The following is a 17,130-nucleotide window of genomic DNA, read 5'->3' as shown; positions in this document are numbered from 1 at the left end:
TGATGATAGCATTTCGATGGTCGATGTTATTGATGATGATGATGATGATGGTGTGGTGTTAGGCAATGAGGCACAAACAAACGACGAACGGATTTCATTTGGCCATAAGCAGAAAAAGAAAAACAGATTTTTTTTTTGTTTTTGTTTCGTTTGGTCTGGATTGGTTAATCGCGTTTGGCTGGCTGGTCGATCTTGCGAATATAAACCCATCGACATCAACAATTTATCTGACCATATGATCTATTTTCACGTGTGTGCGTGTGTGTTTGTGTTTGATAATTATTTTTAGGATTCGAATTATTCGAAATTATTCAACAACTATTTCAATCTATATTTGTCAAGAATTTGTTATCCAATTTTTTTTTTATTGGTGAGTTTATTTTCAAATTTTCAATTTAAATTTCAAACTTTTGAATTTTATTTTACAAAAAAAATCATTACTAAATCTAACCGTGACAATATAATCATCATTATTATTTTTATCATTTTCTTCAAGAAGAAAATGAAATTTTAAAATTCATATATTGATCATTTGATTGATTTGTTTTTTCTTCTATTGATGAAGAATCTTAATCATTTCCTTAGTATCATCATTGAATTCATGTCATTCATATCGTGAAAATGATGATGATGCAGAAATCCATTTTATTCATTATCCATTCATTCCATTGATTTCCATTGATAACTTATTTTCGTTTAATGATTAACAATAACAATGAAGACGATGATGATGATGACGAAAAAATTAACATACTAATGATTCATTTTTGAGGTAGTACATTATGATCTGAAATGAATGAATGAAGAAATATATTCGGTAATGGTCGACGGCCATTATTATAGCCATCATCATCATCATTATTATTATTATTATCATCACTATAGATTATCAGGCGTCTAGACGATTCGTTGTTGTCGTTGTTGTTTTGTCTTTATTCGTTTTTCTTCTAAATCATCATCATCATGGCTGTCTTAATAAAGTGGTCGATTTCAATGAGTGAATAATAATAATTTATTATAATGACGATAACACGAATATACCATATATAACCTTCATTTGAAACTCTATGATGAAGAATGGTTATTATCATTATTATATGATTATGATGATGCAATAGCATCGATTGATGGTATGGTGGTAATGATTGGCTACAAACAAACAAACAAACAAACGTAAAAAAAATAATGATTAAAAAAAGTTCATTTCAGTACATATATTTAGCGTCTGACTTCCCTTGTTGTTTTTTTTTTCCTGTTGTGTGTCTTGGTTTCAAGTGCGTGCAATAATATCCGCCAATTTTTTCTCCAACAAAACAAAGATTAAATCGTGTGTTTGTATTTGCTGTGTGGAAAAGGATCCAAAAAAAGGTGCGCTTTTTCCTTTTTTTACTAGATTTACTGGTTGATGGTTTGTGTCGATTATTATCATCTACATCGTCATCATCATCATCATTTACCAATAGTCGTTTATAGTCGACAACAAGTGATGATGAAGAGCAATGAATAAGATGAACGAATGTGAAAAAAAAACAACGACTACAACATATAGTCTGGAGGTCTTTTAGGAGATGGCGAGACGATGACGATGATTAAAATAATGAAGACGACCATGATGTTGTTGTTGTTGTTGTTGATGGTAACGATGATCCCGAACACACACACTTAAATGAAAAAAAAACCAGACGATGAAAATGGTTATAATTATTCATTAATAACAATCAGATTTTTTTCCTCTTCTCTCTCTCTCTCTCTCATTCAGGATAAATAAATAAAAAAAAGTGGGAAACTTTTTTTCATTGCTAAGAATATGATGATGAAGAGAATTTTGTTTTATCAAAAAAAAATGACAAATTACCACACATAGAATATATATTGGTGGGGTGAGAAAATCTGAATGATTATCATCATCGTTTTCTGTCCATTGACAGATAGGATAACACATTTATTTTGGGTGAAAAAAAACTGGATAAAACAAGCAACAACAATAAAAAAAAATTAGTGTGTTATTGACATTTTTTTTCATCAAGAAAAAAAAAATACATACCAAGTGGAGAAAATGATAATAATTTACCATCGACATTGGAAATTCGACAAGCCATTCCTGATTCGATTATGAAACCTGGCCATTTTTAATAAGAATTTTCTTCTTCTTCTTCTTCGTTAATTGCAATCGTTGATTATAATTATTCACTTTGTAGAGACGTTCAACCCTTCCCCCAATTTTTTTTTTGCAAACATTTATTTATTTTTCTTTTCTTCACTGTTTTTCTTGAAAATTGTAATTTCCAATCATCTGAACCAATTTATTTTTTGAAAAGCCAATATTGACAAAGATAATGGATTATCCGTGTATCAGTGTGTTTTGGACGGTTGGACTTGTTTCGTTTCGTTTCGTTTTATTTGAAAATCTAGATTCAAATCTTTGTAATTTTTCTTTCGTTTCTTTTTCTTGATGATGATCACCAGTATCCATTATCGTCTTTATCATATAAGTATTTTGGTAGGCGCTAAACTCTTTTTTTTCATTCAATAATAATAATGATGATGATGATGAAGAAAATCGAAACTTGGAGCTTTTTAATCATCATGATGATCGTCTAAGAATGTGTGTGTGTGTGTGTAGATATTTAGCTGTTCGAAGAAGAAGAAGAAAAGGGAAACAGAATGAAAAACAGTGTGCTATTGCATTACTGATACTGTTTTATTTTTGTTGTTTTGTTTTGTTGCCTGTAAGATGTTCTTGTTGGCTGACGATGATGATCTGCTGTTGTTGTCTGGGATTTGAAAAAGAAGGAACAAAAAAAAAAATAAGAAACTTTTTTTTTGAAATATTCGGCAGTTTTTTTTGACTTTTTTTGCATTTAAAGAATCTTTATTTTAAAATGAATAAATGATACATAACCACACACACATACACACAATCACTTGACGGTGGTCATCGATCATTAGCAGCAACAACAACAAAAAAAAGTCGCTACACTAAATAGAATAGTCATTAAGAAAAAATTGGCAGACAATTTTCATTTTTGTTGTTGTTTTGTTTGTTTTGTTTGTTTTTTCATCATATTTTTGTGTCATTTTTTTTTGTCATTCAATTCAAATGATGATGATGAATTGAAATATATTACATTAACGTTCGAATTTTTTTTTTTGTTGTTTTGTTTTCTAAAGTGAAATTTACAAAGAAACTTCCTGTGTATGTGTGTGTGTAAAATTTCTTAGAATTTTTTTTTTCATTTTATATATTGCACTCGAAACAATTATATATTCAATTATCAAGATAATTTGTGTGTGTGTGTGTGTTTTGTGGTTTATTCATCAGAAATTCAGACAACGAAAACAAGTACACAATTTATTACATTCCAAAGAAATTTGCTTATTCATTTTCTTTGGTTTGTGTTTATTTATTACTGAAAAAAAATGATTTTTTTAGAATCGTCTCCTGTAGACTAGTAATTGCATTCCTCTTCGTCTTCGTTTTCTGTTTTTTTTTTTTTTGACATTCATTCCTCCATAATTATCGCCACCATCATTATCATCATCGTTGTCGTCATAATTATCATCATCAACGTCGTCTTCGTTTTCTGTTTTTTTTTTTTTTTTTTGGTTTCCTTCATTCAATTTTTTCTTCGCCATTGTCATTGTCAATCCCAAGTCTATAACAGTTGATGGCTGCTGTTGTTTGGAAATGTGTGTTAGTCATCATCATCAAATCTTTGAATTCCTGAATCTTTGAATTCTTATCATCAAAATATTTTGTTTTTGTCATTTAAACAATATATATATAAAGAAGAAGAAAAATGACAATAAAAACTTTGATCTCAATGATGAAAATTTCAAAACCATTCGAATCAACATGTGATGGTCATCGATCTAATAAGAATTTATTAAATTATAAACAACAATGTTTGATTGGAACAGAATCAGAATGCAAATCAGAAAGAAGAAAAGGAAAAGAAAGAAGCGAAAAAATTAGCTTGTCTATCGATAATGATTATTATTATGATGATGATGATGATGATGATGGTAATGAAATCATCACATCAAATGATGATAATTCAATGATGAAAAAATTAAATTCTTCATTTTATAAATGGGTAATTTTGTGACTGGAACACATAACATTTACTATGAAACGAATTCATTTTCAAACGAAAATGAATGTGAAATTTTTTTTCAAATTGATTATATTCGAGTGTTTTATACAATAATTGCACTCATTCCGAAATCAATTTATTGTTCGAATGAATTGACCATCGATGACACCGAATTGACAATCAATCAAAATTTAAATTATTCTCTTGTTTAATTTTTTTTGTTTACTTTGGGTAAAGGTTTTTTTTTGTTATTTCTGAAAAACTAACTTTTAACAAGATTTATTTTGTAACAATTTTTTAAAAATTGACTAATCAGATTTTTTTTTGTTAAAATAGCTGAAATTGTATCATCTTTACATTTTATTCATAATCTACGTAATCATCATGATTTTATTAATCTATCTAATCTGGCTATTATCATCATCATCATTAATCATAGCCAATGCTGCTAATGATCATCTTGAAACACAATCATCATCATCAACAATGGTATCACTTCGAGTATTTGGCAATGGTAGTGTTCAGGTGGCAAATATTACACCAAATTACCAACAAACAACAACAACAACAATGCCACCGATTATTGATACACAACAAATGGAACAAGAAAGAATTTTAGCACGTGAAAGGTATGCCATTTTGATTTGATTAATGACTTTCATTATCATTTTTTTTCTAATTGAAATCAAAGGGTTAAACAAAATCATCTGAATTTTATACGTGAACAATTGATGCAAATATTATTGGCTGGTCGTACACCACCAGTAGCGAATGTTACAGCTTCATCATTAAATGCTGATGTTGTGCAGATTAAACAAGTGATGGAACAGAATAATGGATCACCAACACCAAAAATGCCCATATTCGATCAGACAAACATTGACAGGAACGACAATAATGTTCGATCATCCTCGTCATCATCATCATCATTATCATCATCGTCTTCGGAAGTTTATGCACAACGTTTACAAAGTTTTTATCCAACATGCGATATGACTATTTTGGATATTTTACAAAACAATGATGATGAACAACATCAAAAAAAGAATGAAAATGAAAAAATGGAAATGAAACTTTATTTTGATTTAATTATACCAAAATTACCGGATTCACGAACACATATAACGGTAATGTGGGCTAAATTACGTTTATTCGTGTTTGATGGACCTTGTGGTCGTCGTGTAAAAAATGGTAAATGTATTTGAAAAGTACATTTTACCGATTTTTCGTTTTAAATATTTCGTTTTTTTTTTGATTTTCGATCTAGATAATGGTGATTATTCGGAGATGATGTTATCAAATTGTGAAACTAATAAACTAATCATTTCATTATATCAATATGTACCACCATTAAAACGTAATTGTCATGGTAAGCAGGCTAAATCATTTGATGTTTGGAAATTATTTCAATTCAAATTTTTTTCCCCATTCAAAAATGGATATGATTACAGCCAATATTCGGCTAGTTGATCGTCGAATCATACCCGGTTTTTATCGTGGCCACATTGATTTCAATGTTCAAAGCGTTATTAATGATTGGCAAAATCAATTACCAAATTATGGTCTTATGATCCGTGTGAATGATAGTGTTAGTAATCGAATTTCACCATTTCGATTTATTCATCAAATGAATTGTTCAGGTTAGAAGAATGAATTCTGTATTGATTACTGTTAAAAATTCTGGATTTTTTTTTCGTTTCTATTAGATACCGTATTACCGATACCGAATCTAGCGGAATTATATGGAAAAAATATCATGACAAATCCAAACAAAACATCTGATTCATTATTTACCAATAATAATAATAATCATCATCGTCGTTTATATTATCCAACATTGGACCTAATGACAATGGAAGTTGCAAAAGATGATACACAAGATACACAGATAATGTCTCCATCATCTATGATTAATAATATGACGACGAATGAACAATCGATTGATTGACAGAGAAAAGAATGAATGGATTCAATTGGCTCATTTATTTCACTGATTTCATTATTATCCCGGTTTTTTTTCATAATTTTTATTCATCGATTTACATCAAATTTTAAAACATTGAATCTTTACAATGATTCACATTAATTGTATATTTTTATCATACATAATTGGAAAATTTTTTTGTCGATTAAATTTTTTTTTTTTTTTGAAAACGATTTACCATTCAACGATATGGATGAATTGATGTTGCGGCTTTGATTTGTGTCTTGATACTTGGCTGTGCTTTTCCTGGTGCATTTCGTTGACCAGTTGTTGTTGTTGTTGGACTTGCAACTCCTGTTTTTTGTTGTCCCAATGAAATCATATCCGCACCAGATCGTAAACCTTTACCATTGAATATAGCAGCAGATAATTGATATGTATCCGTTTGTAAATATGTCTGTGGCATTGGATTACGGCTATCATTTTCCCATTCTTCTTTATGGCTTCGAATCAAATCAACCATATTCTGACTTATTTTGTTGGCGGTCTGGATTTGTTTCTGTGCTTGATCATTATTAATGGAATTTCCTTTGGTTGAAAATAGATTTAATCGATTCTCTAGTTCAGGTTCCAATTTTGTTCGTAGATATATTGGTGCCGTATCATGATTCAATGAACGAAGACGCCCTTCTGTGGCATTAATTAACATTTCATCATCATTTGGTGCCAATTTCAATGGAAATACTGTTCGTATAGCCAAATTTTGACTTTGTAATCGCACCACTTTAAGAATATTCTTTATATAACCTTGAAATGAAGCAAAAGCATCAGCATAATGATTATATTCCAATTGTTCATTGTCGATACGATTCATGAATAATGATAATGCTTTCATTAGATCTTGGCTTCGTTGAAGCAATGAATCCAGAACCATTTCAAATTGACGATCTTCACGATCCATAATTATTATGTTTTGGTGTTTTTTAAATTAACAATTTTACAATCCGTCGATTTGAAAAATTCACAATTTTCAATAATCAAAACAATCTCTCACTCTTGATCCACGTAGCTCTATTCATATAGTACATTACAAATTGTGTTGATTCAAATTATACAAAAAAATGATTCACATGAAAAGGATTCGACTGTTGTTGTTATTTTTCTATTGATTATTGTGATTTTTTTTGTTTAGATTTGAAACCCCGGTGACGCTCACGAATCATAATGGATACATGAATGAATATTTTTTTCATTGGAAATCAAAACATTGATAAGACAGGAAAATTTTTTATTTCATCAAACCAAAAACGAACCTTTACCGGGAAAGTGAATCGAAATTGAAAATGGCCAAATTTGAAAAAATTTAAATGTTAAATCCCAAGAATCATCACCATGTGCATTGTTGATCGATTGTGTGTGTGTGTATCATAGTGATCCATAAGGAACGTGATTCGTGATTCAATTGAATTTATCTATGATCAACAATAGACAATGTGATGAATTAATTGGAAAAATTATTGTTCAGTTTCCATAATAAGCGATTGATTGATTGATAATGATGCAACCTGTTCGAGAAACTAATATATAAAAACGAATCGAATGTAAGCTGTTGGATTATGATTTGTGATTTGCAAACTTTCAATCATTAAAATCACTTTTGAATTAACGAACAAAAAAATGATGAAAATTTTGTCTACACGTTTATTCATAGGCATTTTGCTTATATCTTCGACGATTACATTGTCGGTAAATGGCAATTCACTTGGACTTGGCCAAATATTTGGTATGATTTTTTTGTTTGAATTTTTTTCAATTTAATCTAATTTATAATCGATTTTTTTCTCATTTATAAAGATGGTGAATTGATTGGTGGTGGTGGTAAAGGTATTGGTTTTTTTTGAATGATGAAATTTATTAATTATTGGATTTTGTTTACAATTCATTGTAGGTGGTGATGGTAGTAAAATAGGTGGTTTTATTGGCACTTTGGCTGGCGGGCTTATTGGAGCGGAAATAGGTCATTTTATTGGTTCATCTCTTTTGGGTGGTGGTTCCAGTAGCCAAGGTTCTTCGAGCAGTCAATCCGGTAGCCAAGGCCAAAGTGGCAAAAGTAGCCAAAGTGGTGGTCAATCCGAAATAATGAAAATTGGTTCCCAACTTTTTCCTGGTTTATCACAAATAATTGGTGGTGGTAGTGGTTCCAGCGGTCAATCTGGTAGCAAAGGCCAAAGTGGCGGTCAATCCGGTAGCAAAGGCCAAAGTGACGGTCAATCCGGTAGCAAAGGCCAAAGTGGTGGTCAATCCGGTAGCAAAGGCCAAAGTGGTGGTCAATCCGGTAGCAAAGGCCAAAGTGGTGGTCAATCCGGTGATATATTGAGTATACTTCAAAAATTTCTGAAAAAATGAAAAAAAAATAATTAATGTTCAACAACAACAAAAATAATGCCGTATTCTGGCATTGATCATCAATTGTCAATTGAATTATTTTTTTCCGGAAAATAAAAATAAATTCAGAATTTTAATTCTTAAATAATCCTATGTCATCAGATTCAATCATTAATTCGTTATTTCATAAATCCTTGTTCAGTAATGTGTATCATAGAACGGATATTTGAATATTTTCGGCCACCGTTAATTAACAACAACAGTGAATGTCGATTTTTCTTGATAAGTGGCCATCTGTCACATGTGGAATGATAACAAATTCTTATGATAAGATAATGTTTTTAAAAGATATGACTCCGGCAACTATGATTTGGTCTACAACTCGTATCCATTGATAGATAGATATTGTAACCAATAACGAATCATAAAACCATGTGTTTTTTTCAATTTGTTGAGGGTTTAACCACAGAAACCTGCACAAAGAAAAGGAGATAGCTTATACTACGGACATAACATCAAACATTAAAACATTGAAAATTGATAGGTTTGCTAACGTTCTAATGACATAAAATCGAATTGAATTTGAAATTAATAAATTTTGAATTTTTTTTTTTGGTTTGTTTATCCAAATATCAAAAGCCCATCATTGTCGTTGTTATCTCATGAATTTTTAATCATCGCTCGTGTGTGTGATCACATAGATCATGATCCAAAATGAACGTGATTTAATTGATAAATATGATGATGGCGATTTCATTCATCATCGACAGCAAAATAGAGGATAAATTCATTGGAAAAAAATGAAATTATTGTTCCGTTTCCATAATAATAAGTGATTGATTGAAAATGATTTCGATTACAAAACAATTCAACAATCGATTACCATAATAAATTAATCCATAACTAATTACTTTGTCAATTGATGGTGATGATGATGATGAGAATGAAATATTGATATTGAAATATGAAATATTTGAGAATGAAATTTGTATAAAAACCGATCGAATGTATGTATCTGAAATATATTCGAATCTTTCATTTCTATAACCGAAATTTTGATTTTAAAAAAAATCACCACACAAAATGATCATTATGAATATCTTGTCAACTCGTTCATTCATTGGCATTTTGCTTATATCATCGATTACATTATCGGTGAATGGAAAATCTGGAGCTAACCAATCATCTGGTATAATTTTTTTTTTCAATTTAATCGATCAATTTATAACTTATTCTTTGAAATTTATTAATTATTGATTGGATTTTATTTGTTTGAATTCATTGTAGGAAGTGAAGGTGGCAAAAGTAGTGGTGGTAGTATGAATGGAATTCTTGGCGGTATAGCTGGTTGTTTGGTGGGGGCTAAAATCGGTTCATCTATTGCTGGATCTAACGGGAAAGGAAGTGGTTTATTGAGTGAATTATCACAATTAATTAGCGGGGGAAAATCTGGTGGAGATGGTTTATTGGGCGACTTAACACAATTGGTTACCGGGGGAGAATCTGGAGATGGTTTATTGGGTGGCTTATCACAATTGGTTAGCGCAGGAGGATCTGGTGGTAAATCCAATGGTAATAGCGATGGTGGAAAATCCGGGGGAAAATCTGGTGGAGATGGTTTATTGGGTGGCTTATCGCAATTGGTTAGCGGGGGAGGATCTGGAGATGGTTTATTGGGTGGCTTATCGCAATTGGTTAGCGGGGGAGAATCTGGAGATGGTTTATTGGGTGGCTTAACACAATTGGTTAGCGGGGGAGGATCTGGTGGTAAATCCAATGGTAATAGCGAAGGTGGAAAATCCGGGGGAAAATCTGGTGGAGATGGTTTATTGGGTGGCTTAACACAATTGGTTAGCGGGGGAGGATCTGGTGGAGATGGTTTATTGGGTGGCTTATCGCAATTGGTTAGCGGGGGAGAATCTGGTGAAAATGGTTTATTGGGTGGCTTATCACAATTGCTTAGCGGGGGAGGATCTGGTGGTAAATCCAATGGTGGAAAATCCGGGGGAGAATCTGGTAGGAATGGTTTATTGGGTGGCTTATCACAATTGGTTGGCGATGAAGATTGCGATGAAAGTGATGGTGGAAAATCCGGGGGAGAATCTGGTGGTAAATCCAATGATAATAGTGATGGTGAAAAATCAGGGAAAAAATCTGGAAAAAAGTCTGGGAGCAAAGATGATTAAAGATTCGATTCGAAAAGTTCTCAACGCGGGTGGAAAGCAAATGTTCGACAACGTAAACAACGACAAAAATCCAGTCATCATTGATCAATTGGTCGACAAATTCAAATTGATTTATTCAAATTCAAAAAAAAAATTAAATTTTAACTGAATTATTTTCCGGATAATTAATATATTCAAAAATCAAAATTTTTAATTTTCATTCTTATATCATCAGATCAATATCAATATGATTTATTTATCATCATTATTGCCCCATTATAATATTCAGTGTTTTGTTGTTAATTGATAGACAAAAAAAATTTATCACAAAGAAAAATGATATTTTCATTCAAAGAAAGTATAGGTATGTGATATATAATGCAATAAAAGAAAGACAAAGAAAGAAAACATATGTATTGATTAAACACACGCACACACAAACATTGACACACAGAGATTCGAGGAAAATTGAAAAAAAACCTAAAGCGAAAAAAATTTCAAAAATGCCTGTGGTGTTATAGGAACATGCAATGGTGCTTTTTGAAATGATGTTTGACTCGGTTGTTGTTGTTGTTGTTGCGCATTTGCATTTTGTTCATTATTTTGATCATGATTATTATCAGGTTGTTGATGATTATTAAGTCTTTGCCTTTGAATAACCAATGGATGTTCGAAAAATGGTAAATTCTGTACCATAACCGGTCCATTTGGTAATTGTTGTTGTTGTTGCTGCCGATGTCCAGATGGTGGACGACGATTATTATTTGTATTATTATGATTAAAAGCAAGTGATCGTGATCTTAGTATAGCTGTTAATGGTTGTTGTTGTTGTTGTTGATTTTCATTATTATTTGAATTGCTTGGATATTTTGTTGAATATTGATGTTGTGTGGATTTAAAACCAGTTATTGGTGATGTTACCAGTACTTGTCGTGTAAGATCTGGATTCTCTAGGATACATGGATGATTTTTTGACTGTGAAAATATGAAACAAAAAAATGATTTGGAAAAAATTTTAAAATTCGAAAAAAACAAAGAAACAACCATCACTACTAACCTTCCAGAAAAGACAACGACAATAACGACATAAGAAAAGACAATCGGCATATTCTTCTTTTAGGCCAAATTTTCTAATTTTTGTTGTTTAAAATAATTATTAAAATTGATTATGAAATTAAATCCGATGACTTACTTTCGTAACAAATGAAATAAACGTTCCCAATCTATTATAATCGATTTGTTCTGTTCAATTATCGGATCAGCATTTTGATCAATTTCAATATTCATCATCGTTGGTGTTGATTTGTGTTTAGTAGTAGCGGTGGTGGTTGTGTTTATCGGTGGATTATTATTAAAATTGATCGATTCAGAAGTTATTGTCATTCGTAATGCCCAACGTAATTGATCTTTTGTAAAATGATATTTAACCAACTGTTTCCAGATATGTTGCTCTTCATTCAATAATGAATTCATTCGTTGACAAGCTTGTGCTGAACGTTCTAAATCTTTATAATCAGAAAGACGTAATAGAATTTCACGTATTAATTCTTCTGGCAATTCTGACCATGATGGTTTTCCATCACCAGGTTCAGGCTATGAAAAAAAAGAATGAAAAAAATCAGAATATTGATTTTTTTTTCAAACAAACAAACCGGAATAATTTCAATAGCATCAGTCATTTCACAAATTCTTTCCATAGTACGTAAATGTTGTTCCCATAATGATGTTGAACCTAATGGTCGGCCCCAACATAGATATTTATCAACAATTTCGCGAAGTTCAATCAACAGTTTACGAATTATATGAATATTTTGTTTATTTGATGCAACTATTTGAGCACGAGAAAGAAAAATTTTTATTATTAAGAAAAAAACTAAATTCAAAAAAAAAACAACAACAACAAACCTTGTTTAGCAATTTCTTCAAGCATCCAAAACAATGCTTTTGTAGCATTACCACTTAATGATGTTAGATTCTGTGTAATCAATAGATGTAATAATTTGCTTACATATGCAAATCTCCGTATATCACGTATAGCGTTACAGAAATCTAATTTATAAAATGCATCAGATATTATATTTGATCCTTGTACTTCACGTGTTGGATTCAATGTAATACGATAATATGGTTGTGTATGATAAATTTCAATTTGTTCCGATGATTCTTTCAATATGTCAATCGGTATTGGTTGAGATGATGAACGTTGTAAACGTTGTATAATGTCTGCAATGGAAAAACCATTTAAATCATGTTGTTGTTTTGTTGTTGTCGATATCGGTTCCGGCGTTGTTGATGAACCATTCATCAATGACGATGACGATGATGATGAACAAGAAGAAGAACCAGTTGATGGTGTTGTTGCTGTGGTTAGGCTATCACCAGATTCATGACGTCGTTTACCCGGTACAGGTACTGGATCCGATGATTTTATATGATGCTGATGATGACCGATTACTAATAGTTCATTTTCAGAATCGGAATCTGTTGTACTACTACTGCTGTTACTATCCAATGATGATGATAATGATGATGATGATGATGCTGGTGGTGGTAATACAACAACCTCTTGATAATGATCAAAATTAGGTGATGGCGATGATGATGGTGGGGATGATGATGAAGATGATGGTAAACTATAGAAGAAAAAACCCAGATTAAATTACTAAATTACTAAATTATGAATTCAAATAAAAAAAAAATCCAATCAAGTTTGACACCTACACACAGCCCAAAATTCAATGAATTTAATCTAGCCTTTTCACACTCAAACCCATTTTTTGTGTATGTGTATAATGTTTGGTTGTTATTATCATGACTGAGTCATCATCATCATCATCATCATCACGGACAAAAAATTTTATTTTTAGAAAAAAAAAATTTTTTTTCATAAATGATCTGATGACGACAACGACAATAAACCGGATAATAAAATGGTAACTTATTCTGATCGCCAAAAAAAATATTAGCCATCATTATCATCATCATAATAGATATATATAAAAAAAATGGACATTTATTGAGTATTTATAGCAGTAATAATCATCATCATCTGCAAAGCATCTCTACCTCTATGGTGGCAATATCGAGTTTCATCAATTTTTTGCCGTTGTTGTTTTGTTAATGTTGATAACAACAGAACACACACACTAAAAGTTAAATTTAAATTTTCATTTTTATTTTGTGTTTTGTTACTGATTGAAATCTTTATTTTTTTTGTTGTCATCAATTTTCAATCATTAAAAAAATGTACACACACACACACACATCAACAAAAACACGTGAATAAGAAAAACATTATGGTGGATTGACACAAACATATCCTTCAGGTGTCACAATATATAAATCAAAGCTTGCTAGCAATAGGATGGATGAACCATATTATGACGTAAATATATTTTTTTTCTCAGAAAAAAAACGTGGTGACAAATCATTATGTTTTTTTTTTTGCTGTTGTCATTGTCATAAATGAATGATAATTGACAAAGTGAAATAATCAATTTATTAAACCGAACCAAACAACCAAAACATATACAGGAAAAAGGAAATTGATCCACACACGAACAAAAAAAAATTATTTTCTTTGAAAAAAAATAATTATTCCATACGAATGAGTGAAAAAAAAACGTTAATAATCATTTCCATGGAATGACACACACACACACACACACATTTGATGTCGTTGTTGTGTGTGGCCTCGTTTCATTTATTTCAAATTATAATTTTCAAATATTACTATTTCAAAACACAATAATAATCATCATGATACATAAATTGGCCTTTTTTCTTTACATCTATCTATCTATCTATCCCGGAAGTGATTAGTATCACAAATTCATAGATTATGTCATTTATTGTGATGAAAAAAAATGAAATGAAATGAAAAAAACAAAATAAATGACCACATACAATTTCACGAATAATTCATTTACAATTCTCAAAGCAGATTATTATGCGAATGGATAAATCGATCCAACGATGGATTAATTTTAATGACCACATGGTCAAATTGGCCACATTCAATTTGATTAAAATATTCATAATATTGCAAATTCAGTATAGAGAACAAAAAATGCAATTATTTAACCTCGTGTTTATTCGAAAAAAAGTTTTTTTCCCCCCCCCCATAAAGATAAATCATGATTCAATCAAATAGATTTTGATTTACACGTGTTTGTGTGTGTTTGTACATTTATATTTTTCTCATTATTATTTTGTATTTCATAACTTGTGTATTTTTGTTTGTTTGTTTGTTCGTTATCAGAGATTTTATGATATGGAAAAATGAAACATTTTCTTCATCAAGGTAAATTTCATTAATAAATCCCAATGATAATAATGAATAATCTTGGCCCAATATTTTAGATTGATTATCATAATCTTATGATGATTATCAAATATAAAATCTGCACGTAACGATTCTCTAATCATTGTGTAGTCAATCAAAGATATTGAGAAATGGCCAACACACACACAAAAACACAACAATATGCAAAGACAGGAACCATTCATCATAATCATTAAACTTGATTGAAAAACTCTTTTTTTTTGACTTAAACATTGAATAATGGAAAAAAGGGCAACATTGAATGGTCACAAATTCAATGTTGAAAACTAGTTTTTTTTCGACAAAAAATTCGTTCTCTCTCCACAATAATCAAAACAAACTAATTTCAAGAAAATTATCATCAATTTACTTACCAATCCTCATGATGATGATGATGATGATGATCCAAATCATTATCCATACGATAATGACGTACAAAATGTGATTTACGCAATAATTTCATCGGTTCCCAACCTTCAAATGTTTTGATCCATACCTCACCAGGTGAACGCCAATCTTGACCAATAAATGGCATTTTTGATTATTGATTGATTGAATTATTACAAAAAAAATAAAAATCAATCAATCGCGATCAATAAACAAAATTTTTGAGATTTTTTTGTTATTGTTGTCAATCAATATTGCATAACAGCCAAAAAACAACAGTGAATAAAAAAAACAAAAAAAAAAATTGCACTATGGGTATCTATCTATATAAATGAGAAATTCAAACAAACAAACAAAAAAACAATTCACAGAACCATAAATTATATAGTCGATGTGTGTTGTACACATGAATAACGAAAAGAATCAAAAACGCAGAATTTTCATCTAAATATATAGTCGAATGAGAAACACTGAATGAAAGCCAGATGATTCTTGTATGTGTGTGTGTGTCGTTATTCTACGTCTTAAATTTTCTTTTCGATGATCCTTGTGATCAATCGATGATGATGATGATGATGATGACAATGAATCACTCATAAGAACAAAAACGCACATGCACAACAAAGAAAAAAAAATATTCACATGATCATCATCATTCAATTATAATAAAGAGATAGGTAGATGAAACTAAGAAAAAAAAGAATCAATGATGATGATGATGTAAGCTCGAAAATAATACATTAGAGAATATTCTTAGTTCGTTGGTTGGTTGTTGACTCATCATCATCATCATCATGATCAAGTTCAATTCCATTTAGATGTTTTTCTTGGCAAATGATTCACTAGCAAAACAACACAAAACAAAAATCATGACTTTAGACATTTAGTTGTCGTTATTAATCGTATGTGAAGTTTATAATTAGAAAATTGAAGGCGTGTCGATTATTCACATGGTCGTCATCAGATCAGATCAGCATTACAAGTTGTTGTTGTTGAATTTGAATTGATGCCAAGAATAATCTGATGATATCGTCGTCGTTTACATCATCGTTTGATGTTGTTGATTGCATCATTTTTCTTGATAATTAATTTTTTGCTTGTCTTTTCATATCAATAATAAATTGATATAGATTGGTAAATAAAGACGTAACAATGTTTCAAACAAATTTTTGTTGTGTTAGAATTCAAGATTAGAAATTCACACTTTTTCCGGGATTTGGATGAAAAAATTGATTATCGTTGTTGCTGTTTTGTGTTGAAATGAATCACGATGATGATGAAGATGTTCTTTTGTCTTGTCAAAACAAACAAACAAACAAAAAAACGATAAATGAACAAATTGGTGGTGGTCGTGTAGTTACATTCAACTTTTGTCAACAAAAAAAAAAAAAAAAAAAAACAAACGACAACTACGACGACAATAACCTTTTGTTTTGTTTTTTGGCGATTAATAAATTACCGAATTTTCGAATGTTTTTATTTTCTTACGACGTATCTGTCATAAAACTAGTTTTTTTTTCGTTGTTGTTGTCGTTAGATGATGATGATGATGATGATAGATTTCCACCAACGAATGATGAATTGTGGACACCAAGTTACAATCACTGTCGAACTTACTTACAAAAATCTCAAAAAGAGAGAAAAAGATTTCTCTCTTCCTTTTTTTTTCTACAATTTCCAAAGATCTCCGAACAAAAAGACAAACGATACAGTTTTTGTTGTTGTTGATAGAGAAAAAAAATTGATATTTTTTTTCTATTTCTTATTTTTCGTATTGTTTTGTTTGTCTGAAAAGAAACTGCGCAAATGATGATGATTTTTGACTCTTCATTTGATTTGATGATGGTT

General features: G+C 30.5%; 4 protein-coding genes and 1 long non-coding RNA gene across 5 annotated transcripts; 2 read left to right on the top strand and 3 right to left on the bottom strand.

The window, feature by feature from the left end:
• Positions 1 to 380: 380 nt before the first annotated feature.
• On the bottom strand, positions 381 to 3,003 carry LOC124500016 (uncharacterized). The gene is made up of 4 exons (XR_006959586.2): positions 2,916 to 3,003; positions 2,045 to 2,774; positions 1,856 to 1,962; positions 381 to 1,661 (listed from the first exon to the last, which is right to left on the bottom strand). It is a non-coding gene; the product is annotated as an uncharacterized LOC124500016 (long non-coding RNA).
• LOC124494051 (uncharacterized) lies at positions 2,772 to 8,554 on the top strand. Its single transcript, XM_075728425.1, has 7 exons — positions 2,772 to 4,097; positions 4,434 to 4,726; positions 4,789 to 5,288; positions 5,365 to 5,466; positions 5,549 to 5,737; positions 5,804 to 5,966; positions 8,088 to 8,554. Exons 1-7 carry the CDS (start codon positions 3,801 to 3,803, stop codon positions 8,425 to 8,427), a joined length of 1,884 nt encoding a protein of 627 aa, XP_075584540.1. The 5' UTR covers positions 2,772 to 3,800; the 3' UTR covers positions 8,428 to 8,554.
• MED8 (mediator complex subunit 8) lies at positions 6,040 to 7,071 on the bottom strand. Its single transcript, XM_047057216.2, has one exon. The coding sequence runs from the start codon at positions 6,980 to 6,982 to the stop codon at positions 6,263 to 6,265; it is 720 nt and encodes a 239-aa protein (XP_046913172.1). The 5' UTR covers positions 6,983 to 7,071; the 3' UTR covers positions 6,040 to 6,262.
• Positions 8,555 to 9,320: 766 nt separating the features above from the next.
• Positions 9,321 to 10,791, top strand: LOC124495079 (uncharacterized). The gene is made up of 2 exons (XM_047058407.2): positions 9,321 to 9,595; positions 9,694 to 10,791. Exons 1-2 carry the CDS (start codon positions 9,490 to 9,492, stop codon positions 10,590 to 10,592), a joined length of 1,005 nt encoding a protein of 334 aa, XP_046914363.2. The 5' UTR covers positions 9,321 to 9,489; the 3' UTR covers positions 10,593 to 10,791.
• Positions 10,757 to 17,066, bottom strand: LOC124495072 (uncharacterized). Its single transcript, XM_075728424.1, has 6 exons — positions 15,270 to 17,066; positions 12,477 to 13,204; positions 12,224 to 12,399; positions 11,764 to 12,164; positions 11,629 to 11,701; positions 10,757 to 11,546 (listed from the first exon to the last, which is right to left on the bottom strand). Exons 1-6 carry the CDS (start codon positions 15,428 to 15,430, stop codon positions 11,052 to 11,054), a joined length of 2,034 nt encoding a protein of 677 aa, XP_075584539.1. The 5' UTR covers positions 15,431 to 17,066; the 3' UTR covers positions 10,757 to 11,051.
• Positions 17,067 to 17,130: the final 64 nt, after the last annotated feature.

Source organism: Dermatophagoides farinae, chromosome 2, assembly GCF_024713945.1.
Source record: "Dermatophagoides farinae isolate YC_2012a chromosome 2, ASM2471394v1, whole genome shotgun sequence".
NCBI lineage: Eukaryota > Metazoa > Arthropoda > Arachnida > Sarcoptiformes > Pyroglyphidae > Dermatophagoides > Dermatophagoides farinae.
Note: the sequence above shows the minus strand (reverse complement) of the source record. Positions and strands in the feature narration are given on the sequence as shown.

Coding starts and splice junctions, on each gene's coding strand:
- LOC124494051 (XM_075728425.1), top strand. CDS start 3,801: ATGACAATAAAAACTTTGATCTCAATGATGAAAATTTCAAAACCATTC. Junction 5,289..5,364: donor TGGTCGTCGTGTAAAAAATG/GTAAATGTATTT, acceptor TTTTCGATCTAG/ATAATGGTGATTATTCGGAG. Junction 5,967..8,087: donor ACAATGGAAGTTGCAAAAGA/TGATACACAAGA, acceptor CAGTAGCCAAGG/TTCTTCGAGCAGTCAATCCG.
- LOC124495072 (XM_075728424.1), bottom strand. CDS start 15,430: ATGCCATTTATTGGTCAAGATTGGCGTTCACCTGGTGAGGTATGGATC. Junction 13,205..15,269: donor CATCATCATCATGAGGATTG/GTAAGTAAATTG, acceptor TTTCTTCTATAG/TTTACCATCATCTTCATCAT. Junction 11,702..11,763: donor TTATTTCATTTGTTACGAAA/GTAAGTCATCGG, acceptor AACAAAAATTAG/AAAATTTGGCCTAAAAGAAG.
- LOC124495079 (XM_047058407.2), top strand. CDS start 9,490: ATGATCATTATGAATATCTTGTCAACTCGTTCATTCATTGGCATTTTG. Junction 9,596..9,693: donor TGGAGCTAACCAATCATCTG/GTATAATTTTTT, acceptor AATTCATTGTAG/GAAGTGAAGGTGGCAAAAGT.
- MED8 (XM_047057216.2), bottom strand. CDS start 6,982: ATGGATCGTGAAGATCGTCAATTTGAAATGGTTCTGGATTCATTGCTT.